Source organism: Amia ocellicauda, chromosome 9 (genome assembly GCF_036373705.1).
Source record: "Amia ocellicauda isolate fAmiCal2 chromosome 9, fAmiCal2.hap1, whole genome shotgun sequence".
In the NCBI taxonomy this organism is placed as follows: domain Eukaryota; kingdom Metazoa; phylum Chordata; class Actinopteri; order Amiiformes; family Amiidae; genus Amia; species Amia ocellicauda.
Genome location: NC_089858.1, coordinates 4,082,695 through 4,104,694, shown reverse-complemented (window position 1 = coordinate 4,104,694; position 22,000 = coordinate 4,082,695). Strand labels below are relative to the sequence as shown.

The 22,000-nt window shown below is 41.8% G+C and overlaps 1 protein-coding gene across 4 annotated transcripts in view; it reads left to right on the top strand.

The window, feature by feature from the left end:
• Positions 1 to 22,000, top strand: part of dab2ipb (DAB2 interacting protein b) — a 174,496-nt gene that overhangs the window by 96,698 nt on the left and 55,798 nt on the right. For 3 of the 4 annotated variants that reach the window (XM_066712743.1, XM_066712742.1, XM_066712745.1), the window contains one exon: positions 21,235 to 21,388. In XM_066712743.1, coding sequence (XP_066568840.1) covers positions 21,235 to 21,388 — 154 coding nt within the window. Of the gene's footprint in view, positions 1 to 2,189; positions 2,372 to 21,234; positions 21,389 to 22,000 lie in introns of those variants that run through there. The other variant, XM_066712744.1, reaches the window with a different exon arrangement.

The window sequence follows — 22,000 nt, the reverse complement described above, 5'->3', positions numbered from 1 at the left end:
GTCGTGCTTTGCGTCAGACTTTGCAGAATTGTCTTTGGGAATCAAGTGTAGAATAGATTTCAGTGTAAAGCTGAATATATATTTGCTAGCAGGCATTAAGTGAGGCTGCCCGAGAGAGTGTGTGACGATGTCTTCCTTTTAAGAAGAAAATAATCTCATCATCTCCTCGCTGGCATCTCTCGTTCTAATGATCCCTGTGTTTCAGCTAATATTGAATCTGAAAAGCCATGTGTTTCTTTCCTCAGGTTACAGTTAATAAGGTAATTATCACATCAAAACTGGTCATTCCTCGCCACAATGTGAATTTCCAAATAACTGATCACTCCCAATTATATCAAGTCTGAACCCATTCAGCTGAGCCTTAATCATAATCATTTCTAGGGCGAGAGGTGTCCAGTGATGTGCGTATTTAACCCCAGCCAAGCCCTACATTTCACCAGGCATTGGAAACGTACCATAGATACAATCCAGTCGGAGGAAATATCTGTGTGTGTTGCAGAAGCCACGTCCCCATGCTGTCGAGCTACACTAGGTGTGTCACAACTGCAGCCCTCGACATCGCATGGTGTTCAGAGATACTAATGAAGAGAACCCGAGAATACAGATAAACTCCGGTTTCTCAGCAGGTTTTTTTTTCTTGGCTCTACCTGTCCGTACTGTATAAACGATTGGCGTATAATGAGGCACCGAGCGGCTGTAGTGTGCTTGAATCTGCCTGATAAGAGCACCTCTCAATTCGAGGCACTATTGAAGAGGCCCTTCAGCCCTCAGTCCTATAGGATTTATCCCACCCGCCAGAACACTGCGTCTCTGTCCCGATGCGTTCTTACGCAGCACATAAACCAAAATGTCTCCTTCCTTGTTTCAGCAGCATGCTGTTGGTATCATCACCTCATCAGAAACTTCAAACCCACAGTACTGCATTGATGCCTTGTTGTGAATATGTTCTGCCACGACCCAGAATTATATTTATCCAAACGCATGTGCAGCTGAAGTGATTAATAGCCATTTTCTCTTATCCATATATCATTGTTAACCATATTATAAGTAATACAACTATTTGTATTCATTATTAATATTATTATCATCCATTATTTTCAATGACCTCATCATCTGCACGGGAGCCTAACTTGGCATTATTATAATAATGTAAATTATAATAATAATAGTATTTTTTGTTGTCACCCAACATTTTTAAACATCGTTATTATACTTTATTATGTCTTAAACATGGCATTCTTTTTTTTAATACAATTATGAAATTAACTCATTAAATCTGTAATTTTTGTATTTGTATTCTATGTATTATTGTCAATCATAAGTCCTCCACAATGTCAACAGTTACTCGTTGATTAATAATAATATATGTTTACCTTTTTGGATTTTAGTCTTAATAGTCTGAAAAGGTTGTGCCTAAAAAAAACTAATCCTTCCAGATATAACTCCTGCACCAAGCATTTCATTTACCTTTTGTGAAACTCGTGGATGTCTTGGCTTCGTCACAGTGAAATCACTTCCTCACGTCTGTTGTAATCGTGTGGAAAGTATGATCCGACGCATGGACACTAGGCCAAATCAAGTCAATCATTTCCAGGAAGGAACCAACCCGACTACCTCCTACACCAGGAAGTTCTGTTCGGGTTTCAAAATCTGTTGTAATTAAGTTTAAAGATGTGAATTATGACTGGGACCTCCTTTAAGTTTTCCTCCTTAGACTGTGTTGGATAAATTATGAATCGGCGAAAACTGAATAAAAGATTCATAATTAGAAAACATAACCTGGATGATTTATTTATTTTGAATTTTAGTATGCGGTAAAATTGTTGCATTTAGACTTTGCTGGGTTCATTTGCATTATATCCATGCTGCTATACTTTCACTATATGAGCCAAAAATATACAGAACTCATAAACAGAAAAAATCATTTGATCTGAAACCCAGATTAGTTTTTTTCCTGGGCAGCAAGATCCACATGAAGCTAACCTATAAACTGCTCCTCACCAGATCCCTTCAGTCTCAACAATTCTCAGAGGGTATTTCAGGTCTAAAACGTGAAAAGGAAGGGGAGACAAAGCAGAAAAGCATGCTAAATAAAACTGGGCTGTCTTTTTAAATGAGACATGTGCAGACTTGGAAAGGAGGGTGTGTTTAAAACTAAGCGGATTGTTCCCTAGGGTGTATATTGGCGGAGATCTGTGTGGAGGCCAGAATTTTCTGAGTCTGGAAGCCGGCCATTGGCTGCAGATTCCCAGAGCCTCTAAACAGCAGAAGCAAAGGAAGATTAAAAAAATGTGCTTTGGGATCCGTGCCTTGTGTGTTAAGGGCCTACAGGACAACTCCCCGGAGCTATGCTTTTTCGCCTTAGAAAACAGTAAGTAGAAATCTTCTCACGGCTTTCTCTTTGTGCCGTGGTACACAACTGTTTCATAGGCAGCAACTTTCGTGGGCTTTTGTCACTGCGTTTGTATACTAGCAGCTGTGGGGAATGTGAGGCAGAGGGTTTTTCTTATGTGTCGCTTTTTCAGTAGAAGGACTGAAAGTGATTTTTCGCAAATCAAGTGGCTTCACTTTTCTTACGCATTGATAGCAGTCTTGGCACCTCCTCGGTCTGCGTAGGGCTGAACAAGCTACAGATTTCCATTAGAGCTGGCGTCGGCTTGTTACAGATTTTTAGTTTGTCTCACAACATGTTAAAAAGCATACAAACCAGAAAACATTCGAAACTACGGTTTGGTTAATCCTGAAATGACAGAGAGGAAAGAAAACAATCTGTTCTATTGTCCTGAGTAGTCACAAAAGGAAGGCTTGTAAGAAACTGTTTCAGTCGTGGAAACTTTACATGTTAATTAAAAAGAGTAAACATCTTGGACCGAGGAACCCTGTGAGGCGTATTTGCTTTTGATAATGCTGGCCAGTTCTTCCTCCCTTCCCTCGTTTATTTGCTTTCTTTTCCCTTCTAAAGGTCATTGACTGGAATATCTGTTTGGATTTGCGTGGCTGTAGTTAATGGTTAACCCAGTTCAGAAAGAAGGGAGAGAAACCAAGGAAGGATTTTATGCCACATTTGCCGTTGGTGCTCCGTTTCTGTCTCTGCCGCTGATACTTTGCAGCATCTCGGCTGTGTTACGAACATGGGGAGGGTAGGGTGTAATGCGTACAGATGTTGGCAGGCCAGCTAGACTGTGGAAATGAGCCGACCAACGGTTGGCTGGAGTCTGATTCCACTCCACTGCGGAGGGCTGTAAACCGGGGCCGGCCCAGAGAGGTCAGGGGCCGCATAGTTACATGCTTTAATGTGGGAAGCATTCTCCGCCTGCGGATAAGTTAGCTGAAATTATTCTTGGCAGCGGTGTAATAAACAGCCGACCTCAGGCTATGGATAACATATAGGAGTGGTTCACCATAGATGAAATGGCACTGTTTTCTCTCTCTGCATCTTTTCTCCTTCTTCTTCTTCTAGTTTTCACTTCCATTGTGCCAGTGTTGCAGTCGACCTCTTCGGTTTAAGAATGTGAGCTGGACTTCCCTCAGGAGGAAGCTTGTTTCTTGTGTATTGTTTTTTGCCCCTTTGAGGGCTCCGGTACACGACCACTTGGCTGGCGTACCGTTTAAGGTGGTGATTTGCTCTGGTTTTGTTGAAAGCATTAGGTGGCCACTTCAATGCGAGTCTGCTTTTCAAGTGGGGAGGCTGCCTAACCTCCAGCTTCTTCACAGCATCCATCGAATCTCAGCTGTCAGAAATCGGCTCGCTGCTGCAGTAGTCATTGTCAGTAGCATTGCTCTAACATCTCTGCTGTAGACTCTTGTCCTGCAGTTGAGCCACGTCCTGCAAGTTCCTGTCCAGTGCTTAGTCTTGGCAGCCTTCGACCACTTTGACCGCTAAATTCATTAGTCTGGTCATGTGCTTCAGAGTGGAGAAGCACATGAAAATGTCTCATATAAAATATCTCATAACATCCCTCCATCACAGCATCCCTCATTGAGCCCATGCTTACCATCCAAGGAGCTGAGTTTTCCAAGACAGGCAGTAGATTAGCCGAGACCCTTCTTCTCGCCAATTGATGTTTTCCGCAGTCCCATGCGATGGCAGTTATGCAATTGATTTGCACTCTCCGAAACACGCATCCTGCTGGGAGGTTGTTTAAATCACGTCTCCGTTGATTCAGCTAGAATCATTTCAAAAGTTTTCACTTTATTATTCAAATGCGCGGGTATAAATAGAGATGAAAGCCCTTGCGTTACAGTTTTAGACAGCGGCTGTGATGTTGAAGTGAACAGAAGAAGATTTGGATATTGCCGCGTCACGTCAGACCTTCTGAAACCACTAGACTAAATCGGAAAGGTAGATTACTTCAGTGGAAGGCACTGACGGCAGGTGAAGTTTTTTCTGCATTGCCTATATCTCAGGAGCTTCAAATGAAAGGTTAAACATCCTCTTCCTGCGTATTACTAAATCTATGCTTCTGGAGAGAGATTATGCTCAATGGAGGATGTGTCTCTCCATCTCTGCTGCACAGACGAAGGTGGACTGATCAGTGTAATGGGTGAAATGGGAAGCATGTGTTTTTAAATGTTCTTCGACGGACAAATTGAAGGAAGCCACCCTTGGCCTTCAGCCCTGGATAAGCCGGCCTCCGGATAAGCTCCCACTAAATCACTGCCTGATCGGTTGCCCGTGCTTTAGACATGTCGCCGCTACTACAGAGAGGCTCAGACGCTACCGGCCAGCATGAGCATGAGGCCTTGGGATCGGGACTTGGGAAGGGTGGCTTTCGTACGTCCTGGAGTCTTGCCTTATACCGAATATATGTGTCTGAAGGAGAGCTTCACTAATTGTGGTCATTCGGATACCTAGTATAACTTCCCTGCCTCACTGGAATTGCCCCACACGCTGAGAGAGGGATATCTGAGGCTGGGATCTGTGAGGCACCTTAATTATTGTCCTTGGAAAACACTGGCAAATAAATGGTTCTTGGAATACATCCCATATACGGGGTCGCTTTTAATGACTGTTGTTTCTTAACCATAATGACTCTTCAGTGCTTCTCTACACGTGCATTAGACTTTAGATAATATTTTTGACCTACAAGGAATAAACCTGGCCGTTTTCCTCTACAGCAGAGTCAAATGAACGTTGAATCACATAGGCCGGTGTCACGTGACTTAATTTCTCCATTCTCTGCATGGCTATGGAGAACAGAAATATAGAGTTTATATACTGTAAAATGTAATGTAAATGTTAAATGTATCAACTCCATTTATAGTTATATAAAACAGATCAGAACAGATGCTTACTAAGACTCAATGTGTATAATATGTGGTGATACACCCAGTGTTTTGAGAGCCGATGCTTCAAAAGAGACTATTTACATTTACCTATGTTTGTGTGCCCATACAGAACAAATGTATATTAGTAATAGGCTTATATGGTAGAAATGTGTGATCCTTATATTCCTCATAAACCACAATCAGCCCATTCTTTGTATTTTAAAAATATGGGAGGTATTTTTAATCCATTTTAGTCTGTAACCATTATTTATTTCATAGGTTGATAATATATCTCATCTATTTTAAATATGCAAAAAAGGGGACAATTATGGTATATGAGAAATATAAGGATCACACATTTCTTCTGTATGTTACTATACACACACAGATTTCTGATAATTGCATTGCTGCCCCTTCTGAGTTTGTAATATAAATGAGAAGCCGGATATTTACTTTGCCGATAATACATAATGACATCTCCTTAAATATCAGAAAAAATTATTCAACCAGTACTTTTCCTAATTTAATTCTTGCTATTGTTGTATGCTCTGGTAATTCCTTCATTATTTCTTTGTTTGAATTAGATGCTTAAGAGGGACTGAGAATGAGGTTTAATATTAGCTTTGTGGCGGCCCGGGAGAGGCTGTCAATGCGTCTTCTGTGAAAAAAACAGAAAGAAGTGTGACTGTTTGTGCTTTTCAGATAAGCTGCTCAAGGTTGAATAATAATTTACATTCAACTCTTGAAGATTAAAGATAATTATATCAGTATAAATAATCAATTTCATCTTCACTTTTAAAAGTGTTCTGTTACATCTAAAAAAATCATTGTTTTCAGTGATAATGAGTATTTGCTTGCATGCTTAATGTATGCATGTACACCTACAGTGTGTGTATGCGTGTGGGTGCACGTGTGTGTGTGTGTATGTATGTATATATTCTGGATGCCTCTTAGCCCTGCAGATATATATATCTCACCATCACCATCAGCCAATATCGATCCACTGCTGGAGATATATATATATACACTCACCTAAAGGATTATTAGGAACACCATACTAATACTGTGTTTGACCCCCTTTCGCCTTCAGAACTGCCTTAATTCTACGTGGCATTGATTCAACAAGGTGCTGAAAGCATTCTTTAGAAATGTTGGCCCATATTGATAGGATAGCATCTTGCAGTTGATGGAGATTTGTGGGATGCACATCCAGGGCACGAAGCTCCCGTTCCACCACATCCCAAAGATGCTCTATTGGGTTGAGATCTGGTGACTGTGGGGGCCAGTTTAGTACAGTGAACTCATTGTCATGTTCAAGAAACCAATTTGAAATGATTCGACCTTTGTGACATGGTGCATTATCCTGCTGGAAGTAGCCATCAGAGGATGGGTACATGGTGGTCATAAAGGGATGGACATGGTCAGAAACAATGCTCAGGTAGGCCGTGGCATTTAAACGATGCCCAATTGGCACTAAGGGGCCTAAAGTGTGCCAAGAAAAAATCCCCCACACCATTACACCTCCACCACCAGCCTGCACAGTGGTAACAAGGCATGATGGATCCATGTTCTCATTCTGTTTACGCCAAATTCTGACTCTACCATCTGAATGTCTCAACAGAAATCGAGACTCATCAGACCAGGCAACATTTTTCCAGTCTTCAACTGTCCAATTTTGGTGAGCTTGTGCAAGTTGTAGCCTCTTTTTCCTATTTGTAGTGGAGATGAGTGGTACCCGGTGGGGTCTTCTGCTGTTGTAGCCCATCCGCCTCAAGGTTGTACGTGTTGTGGCTTCACAAATGCTTTGCTGCATACCTCGGTTGTAACGAGTGGTTATTTCAGTCAAAGTTGCTCTTCTATCAGCTTGAATCAGTCGGCCCATTCTCCTCTGACCTCTAGCATCAACAAAGCATTTTCGCCCACAGGACTGCCGCATACTGGATGTTTTTTCCTTTTCACACCATTCTTTGTAAACCCTAGAAATGGTTGTGCGTGAAAATCCCAGTAACTGAGCAGATTGTGAAATACTCAGACCGGCCCGTCTGGCACCAACAACCATGCCACGCTCAAAATTGCTTAAATCACCTTTCTTTCCCATTCAGACATTCAGTTTGGAGTTCAGGAGATTGTCTTGACCAGGACCACACCCCTAAATGCATTGAATCAACTGCCATGTGATTGGTTGGTTAGATAATTGCATTAATGAGAAATTGAACAGGTGTTCCTAATAATCCTTTAGGTGAGTATATATTCTTTGAATGAACCAGCTGCTAAAAACAGAAGATTTCTTTAAGGGAAAACTGAAATAATCTAACTAGTAAAAACAATGTAGTTTTATGAAGAATGCTCTGAAGCCTAAATCAAAACCATTTTGAGAAACTGGAGATTTGTATTGAACTACATTTGTGTTCTTTATTATATTGATTTAGTATTCGGTGAACATTGATTTGTAGTTAAATGAAAGCTATACACACTGTGGTTTTGGCTTTTTCAGAGGTCTATTTACACATTTGCATTTTCTTGTTTTTCTCTTTTCCAGTTGTTTTCTGTCTTTCACCCTTTGAAACGCATTAAAAACTCCTAGGAGACAGAAGAGTGAATGACACAGTGGGGAAGTTATGCGTTTTAACATACGAATCGCCTTGCCTTTTTTATTGATTTGGCAGGGAAACATTTCCGTTGTTGCCTGACAAACCAATTTATTGTTATACAGCTACAGTATGACTGCATTGGGTCAGAAAGGGCATTTTTAATTTGCTGCATCATACCATGTGTTAAGAAACATAGCGGATTCTTTCTTTATTCCTTGCCATGAATTAAAAAGCCAGTTCTAATGTGGGATAATGGTACCTGTTGACAAATCACAAAGCCATGCTTGCTTCTATCAGCGCCTAATGTGCTTCGCTGTTTTGTATAAATATGGCGCATAATATCCTTGTTATTTCCTGTTATGTTCCCAGGATACTCTGTGGTGTTTTCTGCTCTCTTCCCCAGTGGACAGAAAAACAGGGCTATCCCACCACCAGGAATGACGTCATTAATGTTTGGGAAATGACTAAATCTCGTGTTTGCATCTGTTTTGCTTTTCCTGGTTATGCTCTCTGTGATTGCAAGACACTGAACTGAACCACGAGGGGACAAAACCGAGTCTTTTAATGAGACAGAGTCAAACACAATCCAAGCAAGGTGTACAAAATGCAATGCTTCCATCAATCATTTACATATTTATACCCTCCCGTTACAGACTGAGAAGAATACCCCAGTGATAGCTGTTGAGATTACTAGAACAGTTCATTATATACAGATTCAAGACACGAGGATATTATTGTTCTGCCTTATCCATCTTCCTGTTGTCTCATCGTCAATGGCCTCCTCTTCGTCTGTGTTTTCCAGGGTCTTGTCTCCACCAGGGTAAGCTCACACAGGTGCGACTGGGCAGTTATCATCTCTGGCTGACTGTCGTCTCCTCTCGGGAGTGCGTTGTGCTTTTGCAAAGATTTAAAACAAGCGGGTGGCGGTTCAGATTTTCCACAAGGAAAACAGAACACAGTCTTTTATTATTTTATTTTTTCTGAAGGGACTTCTGGGGCATCCCAGCAGATCTTATTAAGGGGTTACCCTCAAGCGAGACTGGATGCTTATTGGGTGATATTTAACTGGGAAAGGCCTGTCACTTTGTTCTGCTGCAGTGACTGCTTTTCCAAGGGAGCAGCATTCGAGTCTGGAAGCTTTGTTTTCTTCTGCTTTTCGGTTCAGTTGGTTGTTTGTCTTCTGTTGTGTGGAGAGATGAGCCTTAATTGACAACTGGCAATTGTATATACGACTTGACGGAGTCCCATCCCTGAAAACTAACCTCTCTGTATTTCTGGAAAGTCGGAGGGATGGGGAAGGGGGGTGGCGGGTGGGTGCTATTTGCCTAATTCCCTGGAGACCCATTAAATTAATCTTTATGTTTAACAGAGGGGGAAACATTTTTCATTTGCTCTCCGCAGTGAGACAATCTGCTCCCATTGAAGCATGAAGACAGTGTGTAAAAGGCAACAAGTCACTTTTTAATTGCTGGCCCCCTCTCCTACATTTCTCTTTTGAAATGGCCGCTTGTCCCAGAAGGCTGACAGGTTGACGGTTGTCAGTACCACCTGACCGGCAGTGAGCTGGGTTACAGCGACAGAAGTAAAGATTAATTGGCAACCGATGTAGCACTGAAGGCAGGAGCCCACACACTATGACATACAAATTTTGATGAAACAGTTACAAATGGAGAAAGAGGATACCTCCTTGTCACTTACCTGCCTACAGAATTGGGAAATGAGAAGGATAGCAGTTTACTCGGTTAACTTCCCGGGTTATTTCTGTGATATGGTTTACATTTTGTGGTGTTACTCTTTCCCAACAGAGGATTTGTTTCCAAAACCTCAAAATCTCCTGACTTTCCCATAGGGTTCAGCCTGGGAGCTTTTCCACTCCCGTTTCGTTTGTTGCAGACGAGTTTGTTGTCGTCACATTGAAGTTGCCATGACTGCTTTGTTCGGCTCCATTCAGTCGTTTTCATGTTATAAAGCTGTCAGTGTTGTAAACTTCCTCGTCGAGTGCTTGGGCCTCTCAGTCCTGCTAGCCTAGATAGAGATCTCGCCACTTTAGCAATAAATCGTGAAGTCAAGGTTGTTCAATTATGTAATGGGCGCGTTTGGGGGATTTGAGCATTCGGTGGAGTGGCCAGTGACAGTTAATGGCCCCTACAAGGTCGTTATTGAATGACAATGCCGGAAGCTATAGATTGAAAGGCTGTTATGAAGTGCTGATCGATCTCTGAAATACATTCAATCGAGGCCTTTGTAAACTCGGTCACTCTACATATCCTGAATATTAAAACAAAAAAAGTACTTGTTTCTCCACATCCTCGAGACCTGAACCAAATACGCACAAATGACTAATTATGACCTTGTCCACTATCACAGTTTAATATATGCTAAAAAGCCCACACACAAACACACACACTTCATTTCTCAGATACATGTTTAAATATTGTTACCTAATTAAGTACCAGAGAAAAACATAACCTTATTGTTGTCATCACACGTGTCTATAGGCAAACAAGACCCCATTACCGCCCACAAGCTATGTATGATTTTTAAAACATTATGAAAGAATATGTGTAGCCATCATTAAGCTGGTCTAAAACCCCCCCCAATGTCTGTGACCCGAATCCAATCTCATTTTCCACAGTCTAAGAGAACATCGCGCTGTTGGCTGGGGTCAGCGTCAAACCCAGTCCCTACCCCGGCCACGATCCGAAGGTTAATCTGTGGACTTGGGGTAGGGATGCTTCCCTCTCCCCCATCCTCCCTATTTTGACACCGACTGATAATCACTCCTCAACCGGGGGGGGATTGTAGATTGAGATCTTTTAAATCAGAATCGCCCTCGAAGACAGAGATAATATCGCCCGCAACCTTGATGGAGTTGATGGAGAGCCGAGATCTGCTGGAGATGATGCGGAGTTCGGTCACTCTAGTTAAAAATTGATGTCTTACACGGAGGTTGGCCAAGGCACGGCTCTCGGGCGAGTGCGGCGAGAAATAATGTCTGGGAGCGTGTGGTTGCGATCAACATTTCAAAGCCGCGATGCTGCTGGCAGGACCGGGTGGGATCGAGCAATAAATAATATGCGTGTGTGTGTGTGAGTATGCGTGCTCAGTACAGTAAGTGTGCCCATAGAGCTCATGTTCAAAGACAGCATATGCATCTTGCTGTACAGCATTCCATCCATAGTGGATAGTCAGGATGTTACAGATCTTCTGATGGCATGTGTCTGCCTTTGATATAAAGTCTTCTGTCTGTTGTGTGTAAGTCAGTCGTATAAAGGCTCGTTTTTCTCCTGGATGCTTTTGTGTAACCCCAAACTCAATCTCTCCAGATCCAGCCCACTCTCCATCCCTCCTTTGTCCTCCCCCTCTTCTGATCTCTCCATATCTGTTTCTCTACCTTCCCTTCTACTGCTCCCTCTGCCAGAAACCTTGGCATTAGCCCTTGACAGATGATTATGTACCCTTAGAGATCTATTTGAATCCATATTTGTATTATTATTATTTGCGTTATGCAAAGATGTCTATACAGATATGCGTATATGATCCAGTACAGGAAATGCGAAATAGGAGCCGGGAAGTGAATACATTACAGATTACAGAAATGGGAGAAATAAAATCAATGCCTTATAATATTCTTCTTGCTGCATCGCTGAATGTAATGTGAACAGTACGAGTGTGGTTCATTTTAAAACCTTTTAAAATCAGACCACTTTTTCCTTTTTCATAAAGTTAAAAGAAGTTACCATTGACTGTTGTCTTGAGTATATAATGAAACCCTGCACTCTTCAGACCCTTTGGATATGATTAAATTAACAATGACTCCCAACTAGATCCTAAGATGATGATAATTGCATTATGTGGGCTCGATTTCAGGCTTCTAGAGAAGACTAGGCCTTTACTGACAGAGCCGCCGGAGAGCGAGTCTCTCGCCTCAGACGATTGTGTTTCTCAGTTACGTCAGCTTTTGGTGGAACTGCTTCAAACTATTTGCAAGTGCAGATCTATTATTATTATTATTATTATTATTATTAGTATTATTATTATTATTATTGATCTATTATTTCATTTATTTTTAGCAAAGGCCATTACCTATAATATTATAAAGCCATTTCTAGATACCTAATACAGTAAGAATATGCTACTGTAAGTCCAAATTAGATTGAAATCAGTGAAGAGGAAGTACAAAATGCATGATACCATGTAGGGATAATTAGGGGCAAAAGCGAAAGCTGAGAATAGTTATATTAGTTCTTATATTAGTCAAAACAGGCATTATTACAAATGTTACCAATACAATTCAGGCAAGAAGCAGAGGAATGAGTACAGCAATCATAAACAGCAGTTTTTTGAGAGGCTCAAGATGGGGTGCTGGTAAGTGGTATTTCAAAAGTGTTTTAAAAGTTGAGAGCCATAGATTTTGAAGATGGTGTATTAAATCATTGATAGTACAGCAGACTTTTTAAGGTTCATCATCTGTAAATAACATCTATACGAGTGGTGGAGGGTGGGGGTGGCTGGGATGTGGGGTAGAAGAGTCTATTTATTGAAATATTGATAGGCCTTAGAAAAGCACGAAAGCTGTTGGGGAATGATGCAAGGCGAGATGTTGAGAGCGCCGTCTGTCTACCGTCTGAATGTTGTACTCGAGCATCGCGTAGCTGGGAAGGAAAGTGAAAGGGAAACTGTGAGTTCCAACAGATGCACGCGTAAGAAAAATAGAAAGCGCTCATTCTTAGCAGTGCCGGATTGGGAGAGTGTGGCGCAGTCAGAAATACATAACGGAAAAACAAAAACAAGGCAAACGTGAGAGGAATCCCGTGGAATGCAGTGGGAATAACGGCCCCTCTCACCACTCGCTTCAAATGTATATTTCTTTCAAGCAATTTTGTGCAGCGATTGTAAAAGGCATCTATTCAAGAAATGATGAGAGCCAGAGCGAAAGGATCGGCACTCCAAAACAGAGAGCCGTGTCCTGCACAAATGAGCGGCACGGAGACGCAATTCGATGAGACAGAACTGAGTCGGCTATCTGTTATTTATAACACTGTGCCATTGTGCTTTCTGCTGTGACATATGTGCTTCCCGTCATGGGACAATGAGAAGTATTTAGTGCAAAATGTCTCCTAAAAATCAATCTCCTACGAGCTGTATTTGTGGCTGGGTGTCGTTTTCTTGATGCATCGCTTTCTCAAAACTGCTTTTGCCCCCATCTTTTATAGCAGGGGGTGGTGGGCAGTAAACGCCTCTCCTCGTGTGTCCCCATGTCAATATATTGAACGCAGAGTCGTAGATCACACAGCTATCACACAGTCTGACCACGGGCCCGAGGTCCAGGCTTTGTTGTTGCTGGATTACGTTCATTGATTTGAAACTCGGGGTTTGGCTGCTCATTTTCCACAGCCTTTATCTCACAGCAGGCGGAGGCGCCTCCTGTACACAGCTGGCTCACCCGTGTGGAGCTCTCGAAGAAGCGGTCAGGAGTTTTCTGACGGGAAAGCGGTCTCTGCGGTAATATGGGTGTGTTTGGATTTCTACGATATCGCTCAATTAATTAACTCTAGTGATTATTGAGCTATTTTACCTTTTACGAAGGTCTGCAGATGTACGGATTAGCCATTCAATGGAAATGTTGTAGAAACTGTACCAGACACTAAACTTTGCACAAATGAAAGTCATAGTACAGTAATCCTTTGATTCTCACCATTCTCCTTACGCGTGTGTTGTCATGTCACATGACGGACCAGTGCAATCTGGTATATTATCCACGGCACACTGGAGAACGTCAGGGCCTCAACAGACTTGAAAAACGAAAGACGGATACAGTACAGGAGTGGGATTGTTGACATTGTGCCGAGTCCAGGGATGGTGATTGAAAACCTTCACAGAAATGCAACAAAAACATTCGTGATAACATTCCTGCCCCCTTGGATAGTTTGTAACAACATGAACTGTCTGGGCTCGTCAGGGGCATTGCACCCCCCACCTTATCAACATTCCCCGAAGGCAGTGCTTGAACCTACAGATTCCTGTTCAGTCAAATGAAGGTTCTTGCTTCTTGCTGCTGCCTGGCAGAGCGCCACAGCAATGGTGTTCTTTCGTTCAGGCAGAGAGAGAGGGAGAGACACAGAGGGAGGGAGGGAGAGAGAGAGAGAGAGAGAGAGAGAGAGAGAGAGAGAGAGAGAGAGAGAGAGAGAGAGAGAGAGAGAGAGAGAGAGAGAGAGAGAGAGAGAGACTGACAAATCCAAGCAGTCAACCCCACTCAGCTCCGCTCTGGCATCAGCTTCATGGATTGATATGATAAGTCCAATTTAATTAGACGCGGGGAGACACAGATGAGAGCAAGTTGTGTCGGCCGAGGTCAGGTCACCACTGGGGGTAGATCGTGTCCCGTTCCCTTCTGACGTGAGCCTCTGTCTCTCCCTGCTCTTACAGAAGGGGCCCATGTGCGATGTCTGTAACAACCCAGCTCTCTGACAAGCTGTCTCACTCACGAGGAGCGAGGTATAGAGATACATGAGTATAAACGGGGAAGCAGAACCAAAACCACTTGCTTTTCTGACCATCTTTAGAGAATATAAAGAAGTGCAATGCAGCGAGTTTGGAAAGTCACCAGGTTTTTAGGTGAAGAGCTATTAATACATGTTTTCATATGATATGATCCCTCCTGCATGCAAATACCCCTTTACCAGCGTCTGTCTTCTCTCCACCTCTATGGACAGCCTCTGTAGTTTTATCTTGGTGTTTTGCTGCAGTTTTTTATATCAGGTCTGTTAATATGAAGACACAGTATGCAAATTTGACTTTGGCGACATCAGTGCCGCCCGAAAGACTCATCTCTCCGTTTCTCGATTTGCCTGCTAATGTGAGCCGAGCACATCCGACGCCCGGCTCCGTGGCAGCCTTCAAAACCGAGACGTACATTTGCAGCGTTCAGCCGAGCGCTCTGGGGCTGCTGCTAGGATGATTGTTTTCCCTCCGACAGTGAAATTCCTGAACCGTGGCAGACATCAAGCCCAAACCGAGATCCCACACCTGAGTGAGATGAATCTACCCTGGCTTTGATCTGTGGTAAAAAAAAACAAAAAAAAAACTGTCCTCATTAATGCATTGTCAGTAAATGACACATATGCTGATGGTAGTGAAGGGAAATATTACTGAGGAGCTGGTCACATCTCAGTCAGCAGTTCATTGCATTCCCTTCCACCCAGTGTCAGCTGGAAAGAGCACAAATTACACAAATTAGACATCGCCGCATCTTACCTCTCGGTATAAAAAAGGACGGAGAACAGAAACCTTTTGCACACATTAAAACTACATTTAAGTTGTACCTTGCTCTTAAGAATGTATTCCTCCATTGCAACCCCTGTTCTGGCTAATTTAATAATATTATTATTATTATTATTAATAATAATAATACTTAATAATAATAATAATAATAATAATAATAATAATAATAATAATAATAATACAAATAATAATAGTGTGTCATTGTAGTTATTCAAATGTTAGTGACGCTTTTTTCAACATGTCATTTCCATGTAACCAAATAAACTGTGCACAATGTGATGCCTTAAAATGATGCCTTGAGGGTACAAAATAATTAACCTGTCTTTTTTTTGTTTAACTATGTAAATACCCTGTCAACATGCATATTAAACTGTATCTCACATTGCCAGTGATTATCCTAAAATGTAAAATAGATTGGACTCTCGGGAGGTAAGGTGGATAATTGCTAAAGCGGTGACTATAATCTCTCTGAGGCTGAAACTTCTTCTCTTAACTTATAAGTGACAGAGACTGACAAACTTTGCCCTCCTGATCGGCCATGCCGCTTAAACAATACTTATAATTGCTTGGCGTGCCTCCTGAGAAGAGTTTAATTTTCATAATTAGTGGTTCACTGTAGGAAATCCATTAAAGATCCCTGAATAGTTTGCTTTTTATAGAACAAACATTGTTAGAAAAAATAAGTGGAATTAAAACCACGTTGTAAAAGCTGGTGAGGAAGCGGACAAGGAGTGGGAATTGTAAACGTGATGTGGAGGAGGCATATGAATGCTTCATTTCTGTTTACATCATTAAAATAGACCCATTATTGGTCTCTGCTCTAGGGGTAATATCTTCCAAGCTACAGACCCGATGGGAACGTCAGGGTACGAGCAGGAATCATTTGCTAAAACAAAACTGATAATGTAATTCAAGCACCCTGCAGACAAATGCAGAAGGTCGAAACCTTTGATCAAACTGCACTGCGCTCACTGTTGTTCTTATTATATATACATGGGGAAAATGCGCAATGAAACTAATGTTTTATTTCCCCCACAGGTTTTACCCGGCAAATTCTCATTTAAATCCCAACTGAATCGTGAATTTTTTTACACTTTCAATTCCAAGCTGAATCATTTTATTTTATGTATGTATTTATTTATTTATTTCCTAGGCTCCCCAGACAGCTGTGTGTTATTTTTACACAATGTTTAATGGTATAGAAATTTTGTTTTGTTGTAGACTACCCTCCAACACAGAGAGTTGCAGCAGAAACCTCGGCCTCCCAATGTTGCCTGATGTTGTCGGTAACTCTCTGGGTTTTGCCTTAAGGGTCCACGCCTTGACTCACTCGATCACGTACCAAGAGGTGAATTATTGTGATTTTCAGCTCTGTAGCCGCTCTCGTCTTCAAGTTAAGAGGACACAATTTGCAGCAGCTGCACTTGAGAACGTTTTGAGGAAATAATGGAGAGCAACCTGCTATTTGGGTTTGTGCCGAATTGCTTCTGCTTTCCAGCCCCGTGAAGGAGTAGACGGGGGGGACAGAGCTGACGTGTGGCCTGGGATATGAGTCTGCGTCCCTCTCAGCTGCTCAGATCTCTAAAAATAAAAAGGTGATGTTGTTAGGTATGATCGTTACCGTCCGCTACAATGCTGTGCCAACTGACGATTCACAGAGATGATGAATCGATGTTCTCGTTAAAGTCTGTTAAAAGAATAAAATCAATCTCATTTCCTTGCCAGTGACTGATGTCTTTACCCCGTCATTTGTACTGTGTGCTTTTGTGGGACAGGGATACGTGTGTTGTTCTCCCTAGAATTGTGCAGCTTAACACGATAGTGGAGGCTAATTCTCATTTGCTTCCAGACCCAACCAGCAGCTCGCAGTTGTGTTGACAGTTCAGAATCTCATTACTCTCATTTTTTTTGCCCAGTTACAAAGTGACCAATCACAGAGTAGCTCCGTTTTTATTTTTTCTTCCTGCAGCTCAGCCAGTTGATGCTGCCTTTTATTTGCCAGAAATACTGTGAATTACAGGCAGAGATCCCTGTGCTGGTTATTATAAGAGCTGCCACAGCAGTGCTGGACGGTCTCGGTCGAGGGAAAAGGATGGGGAAGGATCAACTGGCCGTGCAAAAATAACCACAGTCTGATGCAACATTGAAAGCGGGTCTGAAAGTTGATGACAGACATTTTAGCAGGAAAAAGGTACATGATGTTGTGTCTGATTTGGAATTAACGCTCACTCTTTTTTGGCATTGCATTCGTATCGGAACAGTTGCACACAAATCGGTGTTACGACGATATTCTCACAGTGGAACCAAACTGGCAATTTTCCATGAGCAACGTGTTATTTATATAACGATGCCTTCAGACTGTCCGTTCGTCAAAACGTTTATAGAAAAGTATCTGTGTCTTGTACTGGAACACCTGTGAACGATATTCTGACACACAATAGGGTAACACTTTTCTAAGGGAGAGAGTGCAGGCACTGAGAGTCCAAGGTTGATTCTGTCCGCCTCCCCCGGACAAAAGGTATAGACCACTCTTTTCACCGTGAATGGGTATTCGGGAGAGAAAGCTTGTGAGTGGGCTTAGTAACTAATGTGAAGAGAGAGGGGATGGAGGAAACCTGTCTCGAAACCTTTGAGCTCGGAAAGGGGAAATATGAACTCCCTTTCATGAGCAAGCACCAGTCCCATATTGAAATTTGAATGGTCTTATACTATTGCTTTATTATAACAGTAAAGGTCGCAATGGCATCCTGTATGTGGATTGGATACCAAAGAATAGACCAGTCTCCAAAACCAGAGACTCAGCATCCCCTGTTCCCAGTGCGGACAGCTTCTATAAACACATCTACAAACCATCTCTTCCCTCCAATGCATTTCAGTCCTGGTGATTTGAAAGGTGAAAAACAATACAGGAAGTAGTCAACTCACAGCTTTCTTGCACATACTTTACACTTTTCTATAAATAACTGAAATCAAACAAAATATCAACCGATACAGCCTGGATTTCTTGCGTATACTATTTCTACAACTTTTTAGGGATTCAGTCTTCCATTTGGCTCATATCATATTAAATATCAGCCTTGCTCCTGTCTTCATGAAACAGAGTGACAGAGTGTTTGTCTGGTTCAGGCAAGATGTCCGGAGGAAAGAACCCTCCAGTAGGATTGGAATTGTATAGACTTCGGTTTGACCGATTTGTAAAATGCAAAGCCAACGGGAAGAGCTCAAGCTGGGAATCTTATTAAAGGTGGCTCGTGGAGTGTCGCACTAATAAGGGGTCGCTCAGAGTCCTTAATTGATTCCCAATCGCACTAATTTCCTAAATTTCCCCAGGCCATCAGGTTCACAGAGTTGAACACAAATTCTGTTGTTTGCCTGCATTGTTGAACACCAAATCAGACTTCCAACTCTATCAGTCCAACGTTGAGAAATATATTTCCTCCAAACTTCAGAACAGGGCAAAAAAAATTAAACCATACCCAAGAGGTTACACAAATAATTCTATAGATTTACATTTTCACAAAAGCTGCTTTAACGTTTATTGATTGAAACTGCTGTGTACTTTATAGTTTCTACCTGTTAATTAAATGTTTTTTCATCTTACTCGTGTGTTTCCTTCTGGCTGATAGAATCCATTCTCGTTTAACATTTCTCAGTATGTTATCAATACGCTGAGCTCAGTTTGACTCGGGCAGTAGTTCAGTATGATTGTTCTCTGATGAAGGCTTTTGTGTGTCCTATAGCACAGTATAACTGTTTGAGCCTGGCACAGAAATTGGCCATCATGATGTAAGTTGCTCTGTTTACTTTTACAAACAAGGCAAAAACCTGTCAATAAGGCGCACTAGTTTTGATCTTCATGTCATTCATCCCTATCGGCCTTTAAAGCTACAATTAGTTTGTTGTAACCACCATGTCTGTTTCTCAATTAATCGACAGATCCGGTGAAAAATCACACATTTATTATCAATGGCACACTTTAAACCGCAATCGGGTTACACATATTAATTGGTTAGTCCGTCGTTGTCGTGTAATTCCTGGGGTGTAAAGATGTCATTGAGAGCGAATCTCGGGTTGTTTTTTTTATTTAAGAGTGTCTGCAAAGATTACACAAACCTAAAATACAGAAATACAACAGCTCATCTTGCAAGGTTTCCTCTTAATGACTTTCTTTCCGCTCAGAGAGTAACGCGGTGGCGCACGCTGGGAAGAGGTTCCTTTAATAGGAAGCCATTATGAACAGATGTATGATTCATCATCAAATCTCTGTCATTTAATCGAGAAAACATAATTAAGAACTCTAATTACAGCTATAAAAGCAGGTAGGGGCTGTTAAAAAAAATCTATCTATCAGTATTGATGTTCACCACAAATCAATAGAAAAATCTGTAAACATGTTTTTTTCACCGATAGAATGCAGGAATTTTAAGAGAAAGTTAAAAAAAAAAATACCAAAAAGTAGTCACCTAAAACAGCAAGGAGGGTCCATTAAAAGCCATCCTGGAATTTACTGATTTTGGTCTGCAATAGCATTTATTTAATATCATTAATTAACTTTTTATTTGATTCCCTTGTGTATTAATTAGAGCTTATATTTTACAAGCATAAGTTTTGTGTATTTGTTATTTCAAATGTCTACCTGTTTCAGTTGAGCTGATCAGATTATTGTTGAGGGATATTTCACGATTAGCCTGTAGTGGCTGTTGATCACTGTAATTATTCTGTCTGTGAATTTCATCGGAGTGCCTCGATTTGCTGTTTGATTTCAGATGGATTGATTTAATTAATTAATGTATGCCTTGACAGTATTCTGAAAATAAATGACTATTTTAAACCATTGGTATGGAAATTGAGTAAATCTGTAATGTGGAAGCTGTAGTTTACATATTTTAATAACGTTTCATACATATGTGATTAATATTTTATTACAGTTTTACTAAAAAGCAAATTAGGCACTGAAAATGTCTGTGTATGGGATTCATAGTGATCTGTAGTCTAAAACTTCTATCTGGTGGACCACCTGCTGTTTTTGGTTTGTCACTTAATTACAAATATACTGATATTCGTTTGGAAGCATTTAATATTTACTTGAGCCCACCCCTCCATGCCCCCAGGGAGACGAAGACTTGATCAAATAAAAGCTGGTTAGGGGAGAAAGAAAAAAGACAAATGAACAGCTAGATATGATATCAGTTTGGGCTTTATGAACGCCCCCCAAAAAATGTACAAGGCACAGGTGTCTCTGCCTGTGATTTGTTCAGGAAGGCTGCCGAGTTAAAGTTCAAACCAAATACTTTATCAAAAGGAAAGAGGCGTCAGCTGTTGGGTCTTGAAAGAATGACAAATGCAAGCTAAATGGAGAAAGAAGAATTGTCACTTCCTTCAGCTGTGAACGCGGCCTGGCACACGGCACCCTCTGACAAATCTGTTTGCAAATGACAAAACCGATCCCGAGCACGCGGCGGCTGGGAATAGATTTCCGGAGACTTATGCGGGGTGACAGCTTTAAGACGCGGTGTCGTTTTTAATTTTGTTTTTATTTTGGTGCGGATGCCGCCTAACAGTTCCGCACAGTCTACTTTACATACATATTGCTTCTTGGCAAATAATACGAGGCAATTGTCATAAAGAGTGGGATTAGTGCTCCTCCGTGCCCCCCAAAAAGTAATCATCTATCAATCAGAATTAATCGCCAAAAAACTAAATATGTTCCTGAAAATGTGCTTTGATATTATTTGACTCTTCCCTCTGTGAGAAAATGATACTGTATAACCAAATCAATCCTTATAGGAACAGTATTAGACAAATAAGTCAGCTGAAAACATGATGAGGGCAAATCTGCTGCTCGTATAACAGTCGTACAATGTGAGCGACCATAGTTTATAGTGGGGACCACTGGGACACCTTTGAGATACGAAAATACCGAACATCTTCCCAAAAACAACAGACGGGGTCAAAGTGCATCAAAATACAGACAGTCTGCTAAAATACTGTCCGGGTGGACCAACCCTAGGACCAAAGGATTCTGGGATTTGTGCTCTATGAGCTCGGCTGCAGATACTCGGTGTCTAACGGGCTGTTCTTTCCTTTCCAGATCACATCTAATGCCGAGGCTGAAGGAATCGCGGTCCCACGAGTCTTTGCTCAGCCCCAGCAGCGCCGTTGAGGCTCTGGATCTCAGTATGGAGGAGGAGGTCGTGATCAAACCCGTGCACAGCAGCATCCTGGGCCAGGACTACTGCTTTGAGGTACTGAACAGTCTCAGCAACACAACCCCCCCACCCCCACCCCTGAAAAAACACTGGCTCATAACAACACAATGACACGGTTGAATTGATACGTTCTTATTCTCTAATTACCTTTAAATGCAGTGAGAGCGACCCTGGCTGTGTGCGCAGCAGTCCCCCTCAGAGCCATTTGCTTTGCCTTTGCATCTGGCTGTGAAATTGTTCAGCTTCTCGAATTAAAATGTTGGAATGGGTTTTGGTGACCCCTTTGGGGGAGATCGATTAAGTGCATTCCCACTCCACGACGGCTGCAGGAGACCGATGTATAGGAAATGACCAGGCACTGAACCTCGTGTGGCTTATAGTGCCTTTAAAGCTATATTGCATTCTCTCTCTATAAAGCGCTCTCCCGGCAAAGCACACAGTGATTGTCTTTGAGGTAGCGGTTAGCTGTGTCCATCTTCCACCTGAGCTTCCTTACATTATACAGACATGTCCCCATTGCTTTAACCTACAGGAGAATGTGTACTTTTGATTGAATGACTGCCATTAATTAAATGCAGGGTTTTATCCTCTGAGAATCTGCTGTTATAAACAAGGGCGTTCCGGTGCCTTGTGCTGCGTTTTTCCTCT